The sequence below is a fragment of the Heterodontus francisci genome, chromosome 8 (assembly GCF_036365525.1).
Source record: "Heterodontus francisci isolate sHetFra1 chromosome 8, sHetFra1.hap1, whole genome shotgun sequence".
NCBI lineage: Eukaryota > Metazoa > Chordata > Chondrichthyes > Heterodontiformes > Heterodontidae > Heterodontus > Heterodontus francisci.
The window spans coordinates 7,057,470-7,073,078 of NC_090378.1; the positions used below are offsets into that span (position 1 = coordinate 7,057,470).

Consider the following 15,609-nt stretch of genomic DNA (forward strand, 5'->3'; position numbering starts at 1 on the left):
TCCTGTCTAAGACCAGTATATCCTTCCTGAAGTGCCCAGAACTGAACAGAATTCTGCGGATGGAGTCTGACCAGACCTTTATATAAGTGTGGCATAACTTTCACCCCTTTGTGTTCCAGTCCCCTTGCGATAACATTCCATTATTCTCTTACCTGTGCACTAGCTTTGGTGATCTATGTACCCGGACACCTAAATCTGTCTGCTCTTCCATACTTTCTAATTGCTCGCCATTATGAAAATGCTCCTGTTTTATCTTCCTTGGATCCAAAGCGGATAGCTTTGCACATGCCCACATCAAACTCCATTTTCCATAGTTTTTGCACACTTGCTTAACCTGTCTGTGTCCCTGTGTAACTCCCTTCTCCCATCTGCACATCTTAGTCATGTCTCCAACCCAGAGTCACCGGTCTGTGGTGGTGGGGGGAAGAGTGTCGTCTGTACAATTCTGATGACTTCTTTACTTCGTTTGAAGCTTATTCTGTGTGAAGAAGCACAAAGCAGAGAATGGATGTAATGGAGTCCGGGATAAAACCGCGTTTATGCCCCTCAGTCGTTTTAATGAAATGCATCTCCTCAGCGGTAAGTGTATTTCAATCAGATTTCAGTCAGATTCTACAAAAGCTTCAGTCTCCCTGCCAGATTCTGAAGTGATCTTGGTGATTTAGATTACAGGTTTTTGGAGGACACTGGGAGGCTGGCAGACAGCACGAATCGAGACAATGTCGTTCACAGACCGATAACAAGTAAATCGGTAAGTTGTTCAACCTCCTTCACAGTTTGACGGCATTCATCAGAGTTTTGTTTCAAAGAAAACAGATGAACTGGAGAGTTTTAGTCTATTCAGGGACTGCTGCTACCTGATGATGAGTTTAGAACACCTGGTATCCAGATGTTTTAAGGGGGAAGCAACTTTTTTTGAATAAAAATAAGTTTTTTTTTAATGGGATTTTTTTGTCTTTTTTGATGCGTTTCCCTTCTGAAAACTCCATGGTACAGATTGTCCCAGTTGACAGGGTAGGCTGGACCTACATCTCCTTGAAGCCCAAGGGTACCCTTCGGCCTGGTGTTGGTAGGTGGCTCGGTTGACCCATCTCCCCTGTTGCTCCCTCATCTGCAGAAGAACCGAGCCTCCTTTCTGCATGAGTGGGATTGCAAAGTCATTGACTGACTGCAGAGTTGTGGATGTAAAGCTGCATCTTATCTGCTAACAGCAACTTGCAACTACCTCCAGGCGCGTATCCATTGTCTCTCGAGATAAGGAGGCCCAAAAGAAAAGAAAAGAAAGAAATGTAGAAGGCACCACAGGAGTAATATCAATAAAAAAAATAGTCTAAGGAGGCGACCAAAAGCTGATCAAAGAGTTGGGCTTGAGGAGGGTTTTTAAAGGCAGAAACTGGGAGCTTTCAGGAGGGAATTTAGGTTTTGGGCCGAGGCAGCTGAAGGCATTGCCAGCAATACTGGGCATGCACAAGGTGCCAGGGCTGGAGGAATGCAGCTTCCGGACAGTTATCCGGCTGGTGAAGGATACAAAGAGTAGGGAAGGGCGAAGCTATGGCGGGATTCTAACACCATAATGTTCAGCTTGAGGTGTAAGAGAACCCAGAACCAATGTACGTTAATGAACGTATGTATTTGTTTTAATTATTCATTCTGGGGATGTTAGTGTTGTTTACAAGGTCAGAATTTATTGCCCATTGCTAGTAGTTGTCCTCAGAGGATGGTGGTGAGTAGCCTTCAGGAAATGTTAGTTTGCAAGGGCAGTGGGGTGAGGTTTCTGAGGAGTGGGGGGGGGAGGGTAGGGTGATGACAGCAGTTTTGAAAGGAAGGGAAACAGTATCTGAGGAGAGTGAACCCTTTGCAATATAAGATGGGGTGGCTTTAGATTGTTGCCATGACCCTGAGCTCTGGAGTTTGCTCCCTGCTTCTCCACACCTCTCCTTCCTCCTTTAAGAAAATCCTTAAAACCTGCCTCCTTAACCAAGCTTTTCATCACTTATCCTAATGCTTCCTTCTTTGGCTCAGTGTCAGTTTTTGTCTGATTGTGTAAAGCACCTTGGAATGCTCAGAATCACAGAATGGTTACAGCACAGAAGGAGGCCATTCGGACCATCATGACTGTGCCAGCTCCCTGCAAGAGCAACTTACCTGGTCCCACTCCCCCGACTTTTTCCCGTAGCCCTGCAAAATTCTTTCTTTCAAATAATCATTCAGTTCTCTTTTGAAAGCCTCAGTTGAATCTGCCTCCACCACACTCTCAGGCAGCGCATTCCAGATCCTAACCACTCGCTGTGTGAAAAAGGTTTCTCCTCATGTTGCTTTTGCCAGTCACCTTAATTGGGTGACCCCTGGTTCTGTATTGTTTGACCAATGGGGACAGTTTCTCTCTACCTACTCTGTCCAGACCCCTCATGATTTTGAACACCTCGATCAAATCTTTTTTTTTATTCATTCATGGGATGTGGGTGTTGCTGGCCAGGCCAGAATTTATTACCCATCCCTAATTGCCCTTGAGAAGGTGGTGGTGAGCTGCCTTCTTGAACCGCTGCAGTCCATTTGGGGTAGGTACGCCCACAGTGCTGTTAGGAAGGGAGTTCCAGGATTTTGACCCAGCGACAGTGAAGGAACGGTGATATAGTTCCAAGTCAGGATGGTGTGTGACTTGGAGGGGAACTTGCAGGTGGTGGTGTTCCCATGCATCTGCTGTCCTTGTCCTTCTAGTTGGTAGAGGTCGCGGGTTTGGAAGGCGCTGTCTCAGGATCCTTGGTGCAATCTCCTCAATCTTTTCTGTAAGGAGAACAGTCCCAGCGTCCTCCAGCCTATCCACGTAAACTGAAGTTCCTCATCCCTGGAACCATTTCTGTGAATCTTCTCTGCACCCTCTCTAGTGCCTTAACATCCTTCCTAAAGTGCGGAGCCCAGAGCTGGACTCAGTACTCATTTGAGGCCAAAGCAATGTTTTATACTAGTTTATCATAACTTCCTTGTCTTTGTACTCTATGCCCCTATTTATAAAGCCCAGGATCCCACATGCTTTAATAGCCGCTTTCTCAACCTCTCCTGCCACCTTCAGTGATTTGTCTATCACTTCCGAGTTTTGTGTCATCCACAGATTTTGAAATTGTGCCCTGTACACCCATTAATATAGATCATGAAAAGCAGGAGTCCCAACACTGCTCCCTCGGGGAACACAACTGTGTACCTTCCTCCAGTCTGAAAAACAACCGTTCACAACTACTCTCTGTTTCCTGTCACTCAGCCAATTTTGTATCTATGCTGCTCCTGTTCATTTTATTCCATGAGCTTTAACTTTGCTGACAAGCCTGTTATGTGGCACTTTATCAAACGCCTTTTGGAAGTCCATGTACACCACATCAACCACATTACCCTCATCAACCCTCTCTGTTACCTCATCAAAACACTCAAGTAAGTTAGTCAAACATGATTTGCCCTTAACAAATCTGTGCTGGCTTTCTTTAATTAATCCACCTTTGTCCAAGTGACTGTTAATTTTGTCCCAGATTATTATTTTAACTCCTTTTTAATTGGATTTTCTCTCTTTATATTTAACCATCTTTTTGGACTCCTGTTCAATAACTATTTATTCCCTTACCATCAATGTCCTCCCTTACTTTATTCTTTCCAATGCTCTCCCTTCCTAGTTTTGTTGACATTTGGGCTGCTTATGTTCCGTGTAGATCCTCACCCCATCATTAGATTAAAGCCTTTGCAACCTCCCTATTTATCCTTTCATGTGGGTCACGGGTCCCATCCCGGTTCAGGTGGAGCCCATCCCATTGGTGCAGCTCCTTCCTGTCCCAGAACTGGTGCCAGTGTCCCAGGAAAAGGAACCCCTCTTTCTCACACCAGCCCTTTAGCCATGTGTTCATTCTCCTGATCTGTCTACTCCTGTGCCAGTTTGCATGTGGCTTGGGCAATAATCCAGTGATTACTACACTCACGGTCCTGCTTTTTAATTTGGAGCCTAACTCCTGATACTCTTCTTCTTCCCTGTCCCTACCTATGTCATTTGTCCCGACATGGACCGCGACAACTGAATTTATCTCTCCCTTTCCAGCTTTCTCTCCAGCTGCCACGAGTTATTCCTGATCCGGGCAGCAGGCACTGCACCCTTTAGCATTCTCATTCTTGGCTGCCGAGGATGTTCTCCATTCCCCTAATTGTAGAGTCCCCTATTACTACCACATTTCGATTCTAATCTTCCCCACCCCCGCCTTGGACAGCCTTCTGAGCCATGGTGCCTTGGTCTGCATTGCAGCTGTCCAAGACAAGACTTTCTACTTGTCCTCACAGGGAGCGAGTACATCATACCTTTTGGACAGGACCAGCATCTACAGGATCTCCCTCTCAACATCTCCTAAATCCCTTCTACCCAGCTCCCGAACGGTCACACCCTCCCTTTCCTGAACCTGTCTTTTCCTCTGGGATGCGACTATATTCTGGATAAAACTGTCCAGAAATTCCTCCAGTCCATTACGTGTCAGAGTCTCTCCAACTCGCACTCCAGTGGTTAGTAATAACTAGTAGTTCAGGAGACTGTGCAGGATAAGTTATCTTGACAGTCTTTCCTCACCCTTTTTTGTGAATTTAACCACAGGGGTATGATAGCATAGTGGCTATGTTACTGGCCTAATAATCCTGCACTGATGATGCGGAGATGTGAGTTCAAATCCCACCACAGCAGCTGGAGAATTTAAATTCAATTAATTAAGTATGTCTGGTGGCCATGAAACTGCTGGTTTCTTGTAAAAACCCATCTGGTTCGCTAATATTCTATAAGTAAGGAATTTAGTGTCCTTCCCCAGTCTGACCTATATGTGACTCCAGACCCACAGCAATGTAGTTGACTCCTAAGATTGAAGAAGACTTTCTCAATAAATTCTGTCCTTGGCAGTGATTCCCACATCCTCTGTATTTAAAATAAAACTTGCATTTATGCAGTGCTTTTAATGTGCAGAAACATGCCAAGGCCTTCCCAGGAACAAAGTTTGACATTGTGTAACATCAGGACCTATTAGGACAGGATCTACAGGTTGGTCCAAGGGTTAAACTTTAAGGAGCATCTTTAAAGGAGGAGAGGGCAATGGAGAGGCGGAGAGGTTCATGGAGGGAGTTGTAGAGCTTAGGGCCAAGGCAGTTGAAGGCATGGCTGCCAATGACGGAGTGATTAAAATCGGGGATACTCCAAAGGCCAGAATTGGAGGAGCGCAGAGATCTCAGAGCTGTAGCCCTGGAGGAGGTGACAGAGAAAGGGAGGGGCAAGGGGATGGAGGGATTTGAAAACCAGGTTAATAATTTTCGAGTTCTGTGTATTAATCAGCCACTTGTGCAACATTTTAATGAGAAGTGATTTGTTTTTCAAAAAACATTCTTCCGTGTCTTGGTGGTGATGTCTTTTCTCCTTGCAGCTAAATTTTATGAAAAACAGAGCTCGTAAATTTAACATCGACCTGAAACTTTTACCTATTGGGTTTACGAAAAGAAGAGAGAATTCAACATTTTTTAATAAGAAGTAAGTTTTCTTAGTGAGGTGTGGCAGTGAAGAATGGAAACATGTAAAATTCAGTTGGCTTTCATCCTAGCCCTTGACTACAAAGGGATTGTGCACTGACAACCCTGGGTAAAGCAGTAGAGGACATAAATTCACTTCTTATTTATTTTATTTAGAGATACAGCACTGAAACAGGCCCTTCGGCCCACCGAGTCTGTACCGACCATCAACCACCCATTTATACTAATCCTACATTAACCCCATATTCCCTACCACGTCCCCACCATTCTCCTACCACCTACCTACCCTAGGCGCAATTTACAATGGCCAATTTACCTATCAACCTGCAAGTCTTTGGCCGCGCGAGGAAACCGGAGCACCCGGAGGAAACCCACGCAAACACAGGGAGAACTTGCAAACTCCACACAGGCCGTACCCAGAATTGAACCCAGGTCACTGGAGCTGTGAGGCTGCGGTGCTAACCACTGCGCCACTGTGCCGCCCTTTTTCTAGAAGAAAAATGTAATGATTCTTGTACTCAGTACTTGAAGTGCAACTTATATTAATCGTATTAGAATAATCTGGAATAAGGAACATCAATCTAGAAGTTGCCCCCACACAGAGTACTGGTCACGCCCCAGGACGAACTAATCACCATAGAACCAGAGAAAAATTACGGCACAGAAGGAGGCCACTCAGCCCATCGTGTCTGTGCCATTGAGAGTTTCAGCTTGTTTGTGAGCTTAGAACATAGAACAGTACAGCACAGTACAGGCCCTTTGGCCCACGATGTTGTGCCGAACCTTTAACCTACTCTAAGATCTAAGTAACTACCTACCCTTCATTCTACTATCATCCATGTACCTATCCAAGAGTCACTTAAATGTCCCTAATGTATCTGCTTCTACTACCACCGCTGGCAGCGCATTCCACGCACCCACCACTCTCTGTGTAAAGAACCTACCTCTGACATCTCCCCGAAACCTTCCTCCAATCACCTTAAAATTATGCCCCCGGGTGATAGCCCTTTCCACCCTGGGGAAAAAGTCTCTGGCTATCCACTCTATCTATGCCTCTCATCATCTTGTACACCTCTATCAAGTCACCTCTCATCCTTCTTCGCTCCAATGAGAAAAGCCCTAGCTCCCTCAACCTTTCTTCATAAGACATGCCCTCCAGTCCAGGCAGCATCCTGGTAAATCTCCTCTGCACCCTCTCTAAAGCTTCCACATCCTTCCTATAATGAGGCGACCAGAACTGAACACAATATTCCAAGTGTGGTCTAACCAGGGCCTTATAGAGCTGCAGCATAACCTCGCGGCTCTTAAACTCAATCCCCCTGTTAATGAAAGCCAACACACCATACGCCTTCTTAACAACCCTATCAACTTAGGTGGCAACTTTGAGCGATCTATGGACATGGACCCCAAGATCCCTCTGTTCCTCCACACTACCAAGAATCCTGTCTTTAAGCCTGTTTTCTGCATTCAAATTCGACCTTCCAAAATGAATCACTTCACACTTTTCCAGGTTGAACTCCATCTGCCACTTCTCAGCCCAGCTCTGCATCCTGTCAATGTCCCGTTGCAACCTACAACAGCCTTCCACACTATCCACAACTCCAGCAACCTTCGTGTCATCGGCAAACTTGCTAACCCAGCCTTCCACTTCCTCATCCAAGTCATTTATAAAAATCACAAAGAGCAGAGGTCCCAGAACAGATCCCTGCGGAACACCACTGGTCACCGAGCTCCAGGCTGAATACTTTCCATCTACTACCACACTCTGTCTTCTATGAGCCAGCCAATTCTGTATCCAGACAGCTAACGTCCCCTGTATCCCATGCCTCCTTACTTTCTGAATGAGCCTACCATGGGAAACCTCATCAAACGCCTTGCTAAAATCCATATACACCACATCCACTGCTCTTCCTTCATCAATGTGTTTTGTCACATCTTCAAAGAATTCAATAAGGCTTGTGAGGCATGACCTGCCCCTCACAAAGCCATGCTGACTGTCTCTAATCAAACCATGCTTTTCCAAATAATCATAAATGCTGTCTCTCAGAATCCTCTCCAATAATTTGCCCACTACCGACGTAAGACTGACTGGTCTATAATTCCCAGGGTTATCCCTATTCCCTTTCTTGAACAAGGGAACAACATTTGCCACCCTCCAACCATCCGGTACTACTCCAGTGGACAGTGAGGATGCAAAGATCATCGCCAAAGGCGCAGCAATCTCTTCCCTCGCTTCCCGTAATATCCTTGGGTATATCCTGTCTGGCCCCGGGGACTTATCTGTCCTCATATCATTCAAAATTTCCAGCACATCCTCCCTCTTAACATCAACCTGTTTGAGCATAGCAGCCTGTTCCACACTGTCCTCACAAACGACCAGGTCCCTCTCACTAGTGAATACTGAAGCAAAGTATTCATTTAGGACCTCCCCTACCTCCTCCGACTCCAGGCACAAGTTCCCTCCACTATCCCTGATCGGCCCTACCCTCAGTCTGGCCATCCTCTTGTTCCCCACTTAAGTGTAGAATGCCTTGGGATTTTCCTTAATCCTACCCGCCAAGACTTTTTCATGTCCCCTTCTAGCTCTCCTCAGTCCATTCTTCAGTTCCTTCCTGGCTACCTTGTAACCCTCTAGAGCCCTGTCTGATCCTTGCTTCCTCAACCTTAAGTAAGCTTCCTTCTTCCTCTTGACTAGCTGTTCCACATCTCTTGTCATCCAAGGTTCCTTCACCCTACCATCCCTTCCCTGCCTCATCGGGACAAACCTATCCAGCAGTCGCAGCAAGTGCTCCCTAAACAACCTCCACATTTCTGTTGTGCATTTCCCTGAGAACATCTGTTCCCAGTTTATGCTCCCCAGTTCCTGCCTAATAGCATTGTAATTCCCTCTCCCCCAATTAAATATTTTCCCATCCCGTCTGCTCCTGTCTCTCTCCATGACTATAGTAAAGGTCAGGGAGTTGTGATCACTATCACCGAAATGATCTCCCACCGAGAGATCTGCCACCTGGCCTGGTTCGTTGCCAAGCACCAAGTCCAACATAGTCTCCCCTCTAGTCGGCCTATCTACATATTGAGTCAGGAAACCTTCCTGGACACACCTGACAAAAACTGCTCCATCCAAACTATTTGCACTAAGGAGGTTCCAATCAATATTAGGGAAGTTGAAGTCACCCATGACAACAACCCTGTTACTCCTGCACCTTTCCAAAATCTGCCTCCCAATCTGTTCCTCCGTGTCTCTGTTGCTATTGGGGGGTCTATAGAAAACTCCCAATAAAGTGACTGCTCCTTTCCTGCTTCTGACTTCCACCCATAATGACTCAGTAGAGAAACCCTCATCGACGACCTCCCTTTCTGCAGCTGTGATACTATCCCTGATTAGCAATGCCACTCCCCCACCTCTTTTACCTCCCTCTCTATTCCTTTTGAAACATCTAAACCCCGGAACATCCAACATCCATTCCTGCCCCTGTGATATCCAAGTCTCCGTAATGGCCACAACATCGTAGCTCCAAGTACTGATCCATGCTCTAAGTTCATCACCCTTATTCCTGACACTTCTTGCGCTAAAATAGACACACTTGAACCCATCATACTGGCTGCAACTTTCTCGTGTCAATTGTCTAACCTTCCTCACAGACTCTCTGCACTCGGTATCTGCCTGTTCAACAGCTACCCCATCCACTGATCCGTAGCTCCGGTTCCCATCCCCCTGCCAAACTAGTTTGGAGCTTTTGAGGAAGCTCCAAAAATAAGCAGTTTCCTTTGAGCACAAGGACACTGATAGGAACATAATAAAAGCTTATCCAGTGTAAATGTTTTTGAGTTTGCTAAGAAACTGACCACTGTGCCCAATCTAATGAGCGATTGGTTTTGTATATTTTTTAAAAGTCATTTTCAGTCATTTGAAATCCGGTTGCTCAGAGGTGATGGATTGACGCTGATTAAAAATGTTTATTTTTTCCTGTGACAAACTGCACCAAGTTACTGCTGTTAAATACATCAAGGAGTAACTTGTAGAGAAAAATCTTTTTTTCTTTAAAAGTTACATTTTAAAATGCTGCCTGATTTGGGGAAGCTTTTCATTAAGCTGCCGTCTACTGCTTGTGGTGGGAGAGAGTTCCACAGTTTGACCACCCTTTACATGAAAGTGCTCTTCCTGGCCCCTCTGCTGAACGTATGTCCCGTTGTCTTGGAATCCCTCAGAATATGTTTCTTTCTATTACCCTTGCAATTCATTTCAAAATAACAAAAGTCTCCCATCAGTTCATCCCTTATCAACAGCAACTTGCATTTATATAGCGTCTTAAATGTAATGGAAGGTCCCCAAGGCCCTTTACAGGAGCAATTATCAAATAAAATTTGAGACGGAGCCACATCTGGAGGTGAGCAAAAGCTTGGTCAAAGAGGGAGGTTTGAAGGAGTGTCTACGGAGAGGGAGTTGGAGAGGTCTCGGAAGGGAATAAACCTTCTCCATTACAGGGAATACAAATCTAGTATCTGCTGCCTTGCATTCCACCTAGTTAGGAGTTGGCCGTTGATGGGGCCCCACTGTAAATGTAGGGATGTCCATGCTATCGGAAACAGTAGGCTGCACCAAGTTAGTGAACAGACCATGAACGGGTAAACCTCAGACACTGATGGAAGTGGAGGTAGTGAAAAAATAAATCTAAAGTACTGACCACTGACTGGGCTGAAGGACCTCTGGTCAGCGCCCACTCCGGGGTGGGGAGTGCCGGCTGGCGAATCGGAGCGGCAGCAGCCGCCATGGAACCCGATGCCGAGATTGCCAGGCCCCGATCTTCCCAGCAGCGGGGAAGCTCCATGGTGGTACCTCCATCACCCTGCGACGGGACACGAATTTACATATTTAAGTCACCTGTCTGCATGTCTAAAATGAAAACCAGGTTAATCGTACCTGCACTTCCGGATCTTCAGCCCACCATGTGGCACTCTCTCGCCTTCACTTTCCTGTCCAGGGAAAGCTGGCGCCACTGAGTTGGGAATGGGGTGAATCTGCATTTGTTGTGTAGTTGAGAGCGGGGGGGGGATTGGGCAACTCTGCAGTTTCTTCACAGGACTGGCAACCCTTTTAAAAATGGCGCCAGCGCCTGTGCAGAAACAGCGTCGCCGAGACCGCCCACACCACGTGATGGGAGAGCGGTTGCGGCCGCCCTACGTATGATGATGAGCCGCCGGGTTCAAGATCGTGGCAGTGTGTGGCCCGTACGTGCCAGCTGTCATTTTTTTCGCCCACCCCCACTCCGGTGGACAAGAAGATTCAGCCCATCATCTTTTAGAATGATAGCAGACTCCCAACTGACCTGTTCAGAGACTGTGAAAGATCCCACTGTACTATCTGAACTTGGATTATTATCACATATGGGCATAGTCAACATGGATTTATGAATGGGAAATCATGTTTGATGAACCTGTTGGAATTTTCTGATGATGATACTAACAGAATTGATAAAGGGGAATCAGTGGATGTGGACTTGGATTTTCAAAAGGCTTTTGATAAAGTCCCCCACAGGAGGTTGGTTAGCAAAATTCAAGCACATGGGATAGGGGGTAACATACTGGCGTGGATTAAGGATTGGTTAACAGGCAGAAAACCGAGAGTTGGAATAAACGGGTCATTCTCGCATTGGCAGGCTGTGACTAGTGGGTACCGCAGGGATCAGTGCTTGGGCCCCAGCTGTTCACAATATATTTCGATGTGGGGACCAAATGTAGTATTTCCAAGTTCGCCAATGACACAAAACTAAATGGGAATGTGTGTTGTGATAAAGATGGAAAGTGGTTTCAAGGGGATTTGGACAGACTTAGTGAGTGGGCAAGAATGTGGCAGATGGAATATAATGTGGAAAAACGTGCGCTTATCCACTTTGATAGGAGGAATAGATGTGCAGAGTATTTCTTAAATGCTGAGATTAAAAAGTGTAGATGTCCTAAGGGACCTGGGTATCCTCATCAATAAGTCACTGAAAGCGAACATGCAGGTGCAGCAAGCAATTAGGAAGGCTAATGGTATGTTAGCCTTTATTGCAAGAGGATTTGCGTAGAAGAGTAGTGAAGTCTTGCTTCAATTGAATAGAACCTTGGTTAGACCGCACCTGGAGTACTGTGTGCAGTTATGGTCCCCTTACCTTAGGAAAGATATTATTGCCATAGAGGGAGTGCAGTGAAGGTTTACCAGACTTGTTCCTGGGATGGCGGGACTGTGCTATGAAGAGAGATTGGGGAAACTGGACCTGTATTCTCTAGAGTTTCGGCAAATGAGAGGTGATCTCATTGAAACCTACAAAATACGTAAAGGGATAGACAGGATAGATGTAGGTAAGATGTTTCCCCTGGTTGGGGAATCTAGAACCAGGGGACATTATTTCAAAATAAGGGGGAAGCCACTTGGGACAGAGATGAGGAGAAATTTCTTTACTCAGAGGGTTGTGAATCTTTGGAATTCTCTACCCTAGAGGGCTGCAGAAGCTCAGTCATTGAGTATGTTTAAAGCAGAGATTGACAGATTTCTAAATACAAATGACAGAAAGGGATATGAACATAGTGTGAGGAAAAAGGCATTGAAGTAGATGATCAGCCATGATCGTATTGAATGGCAGAGCAGGCTCGATGGGCTGAATGGCCTACTCCTGTTCCGATGTTTCTGTGAAAGAGGACAGTGTTCTGGTCAGCACATATCCCTTCACCAATACCACACAAAAAAATTAATTGGTCATTTATCTCATCGGCGGGAATGTGGAGCGGAGGTTACAATCAGATCAGACATGATCTTATTGAATGGCGAAACAGGCTCGAGGGGCCAAGTGGCCTACTCCTAATTCGTATGTTCGTTTGCTGTTCGTAGGATCTTGCTGTGTAAAAATGACTGTTGTGGATGTCTGCATAATGACTGTACTCCAACACTAACTCGTGGACCGCAAAAGATGTGAAAGGCGCTTTATAGAGAATCATAGAACAGAAGTGGGTGATTCTGTCCGTCACACCTGTGCCAGCTCTGTGAAAGAACTGTGCAATTTAGTCCCACACACCAGCTTTTTCCCTGCAAGTGTCTTCTTCCTGTATGTCCAGTTGCCTTTTGAAAGTTTCTCTGGAATCTGGTTCCACCACCATTTCAGGTCGTGTGTTCCAGATCTTAACAACCCTTTGTGTGAAGAAATCTTCCCTCATTTCCCCTCCAGTTCTTGTGTCAGTTATTGTAAATCTGTGGCCTCTGGTTACTGACTCACTTCCCAGAGGAAACCGTGTCTCCCTCTTTTCTCTATCAAAGCCCCTCATAATTTTGAATACCCAATTCCAGGCCACTTAGGGGGAGACAGTGGTGTCGTGGTAATGTCACTGACCTAGCAATCTAGAGGTGCAAGCTAGTGCCCTGGGGGCATAGGTTCAAATTTCAGTAATGGTTCCATGAAACTAACATTGATTGTTAGAATTAGAATTAGAACATTACAGCGCAGTACAGGCCCTTCGGCCCTCGATGTTGCGCCGACCATCTGACCTACACTATTCCATTTTCATCCATATGTCTATCCAATGACCACTTAAATGCCCTTAAAGTTGGCGAGTCTACTACTGTTGCAGGCAGGGCGTTCCACGCCCCTACTACTCTCTGCGTAAAGAAACTACCTCTGACATCTGTCCTATATCTTTCACCCCTCAACTTAAAGCTATGTCCCCTCGTGTTTGCCATCATCATCCGAGGAAAAAGACTCTCACTATCCACCCTATCTAACCCTCTGATTATCTTGTATGTCTCTATTAAGTCACCTCTCCTCCTCCTTCTCTCTAACGAAAACAACCCCAAGTCCCTCAGCCTTTCCTCGTAAGACCTTCCCTCCATACCAGGCAACATCCTAGTAAATCTCCTCTGCACCCTTTCCAAAGCTTCCACATCCTTCCTATAATGCGGTGACCAGAACTGCACGCAATACTCAAGGTGCGGCCTCACCAGAGTTTTGTACAGCTGCATCATGACCTCGTGGCTCCGAAACTCGATCCCCCTACTAATAAAAGCTAACACATCATTTGCCTTCTTAACAGCCCTATTAACCTGGGTAGCAACTTTCAGGGATTTATGTACCTGGACACCAAGATCTCTCTGCTCATCTACACTACCAAGAATCTTCCCATTAGCCCAGTACTCTGCATTGCTGTTACTCCTTCCAAAGTGAATCACCTCACACTTCTCCGCATTAAACTCCATTTGCCATCTCTCAGCCCAGCTCTGCAGCCTATCTATGTCCCTCTGTACCCTACAACACCCTTCGACACTATCCACAACTCCACCGACCTTCGTGTCATCCGCAAATTTACTAACCCACCCTTCTACACCCTCATCCAGGTCATTTATAAAAATGACGAACAGCAGTGGCCCCAAAACAGAACCTTGCGGTACACCACTAGTAACTAAACTCCAGGATGAACATTTGCCATCAACCACCACCCTCTGTCTTCTTTCAGCTAGCCAATTTCTGATCCAAAGCTCTAAATCACCTTCAACCCCATACTTCCGTATTTTCTGCAATAGCCTACCGTGGGGAACCTTATCAAACGCCTTACTGAAATCCATATACACCACATCCACGGCTTTACCCTCATCCACCTGCTTGGTCACCTTCTCGAAAAACTCAATAAGGTTTGTGAGGCACGACCTACCTTTCACAAAACCGTGCTGACTATCGCAAATGAACATATTCTTTTCAAGATGATTATAAATCCTATCTCTTATAACCTTTTCCAACATTTTACCCACAACCGAAGTAAGGCTCACAGGTCTATAATTACCAGGGCTGTCTCTACTCCCCTTCTTGAACAAGGGGACAACATTTGCTATCCTCCAGTCTTCCGGCACTACTCCTGTCGACAATGACGACATAAAGATCAACAACAACGGCTCTGCAATCTCCTCCCTGGCTTCCCAGAGAATCCTAGGATAAATCCCATCTGGCCCAGGGGACTTATCTATTTTCACTCTTTCCAAAATTGCTAACACCTCCTCCTTGTGAATCTCAATCCCATCTAGCCTAGTAGGCTGTATCTCAGTAATCTCCTCGACAACATTTTCTTTCTCTACTGTAAATACTGACGAAAAATATTCATTTAACGCTTCCCCTATCTCCTCTGATTCCGCACACAACTTCCCACTACTATCCTTGATTGGCCCTGTTCTAACTCTTATCATTCTTTTATTCCTGATATACCTATAGAAAGCCTTAGGGTTTTCTTTGATCCTATCCGCCAATGACTTCTCGTGTCCTCTCCTTGCTCTTCTTAGCCCTCCCTTTAGATCCTTCCTGGCTAGCTTGTAACTCTCAAGCGCCCTAACTGAGCCTTCACGTCTCATCCTAACATAAGCCGCCCTCTTCCTCTTGACAAGCGCTTCAACTTCTTGAGTAAACCACGGCTCCCTCGCTCGACAACTTCCTCCCTGTCTGACAGGTACATACTTATCAAGGACACGCATTAGCTGCTCCTTGAATAAGCTCCACATTTCGTTTGTGCCCATCCCCTGCAGTTTCCTTCCCCATCCTACACATCCTAAATCTTGCCTAATCGCATCATAATTTCCTTTCCCCCAGCTATAATTCTTGCCCTGCGGTATATACCTGTCCCTGCCCATCGCTAAGGTAAACCTAACCAAATTGTGATCACTATCGCCAAAGTGCTCACCTACATCTAAATCGAACACCTGGCCGGGTTCATTACCCAGTACCAAATCCAATGTGGCATCGCCCCTGGTTGGCCTGTCCACATACTGTGTCAGAAAACCCTCCTGCACACACTGGACAAAAACAGACCCATCTAAAGTACTCGAACTATAGTATTTCCAGTCAATATTTGGAAAGTTAAAGTCCCCCATAACCACTACCCTGTTACTCTCGCTCCTGTCGAGAATCATCTTCGCTATCCTTTCCTCTACATCTCTGGAACTATTCGGAGGTCTATAGAAAACTCCCAACAGTGTGACCTCTCCTCTCCTGTTTCTAACCTCGGCCCATACTACCTCAGTAGACGAGTCCTCAAACGTCCTTTCTGCCGCTGTAATACTTTCCTTGATTA

The 15,609-nt window shown here is 45.9% G+C and overlaps 1 protein-coding gene across 2 annotated transcripts in view; it reads left to right on the plus strand.

Moving 5' to 3' along the window:
• LOC137372626 (collagen alpha-1(I) chain-like) overlaps nt 1–15,609 on the plus strand; it is an 84,002-nt gene that overhangs the window by 12,080 nt on the left and 56,313 nt on the right. Inside the window, exons 3-5 of one of the 2 annotated variants that reach the window (XM_068036586.1) lie at nt 473–579; nt 666–751; nt 5,427–5,530. In XM_068036586.1, coding sequence (XP_067892687.1) covers nt 473–579; nt 666–751; nt 5,427–5,530 — 297 coding nt within the window. The remainder of the gene's footprint in view (nt 1–472; nt 580–665; nt 752–5,426; nt 5,531–15,609) is intronic. The other variant, XM_068036587.1, reaches the window with a different exon arrangement.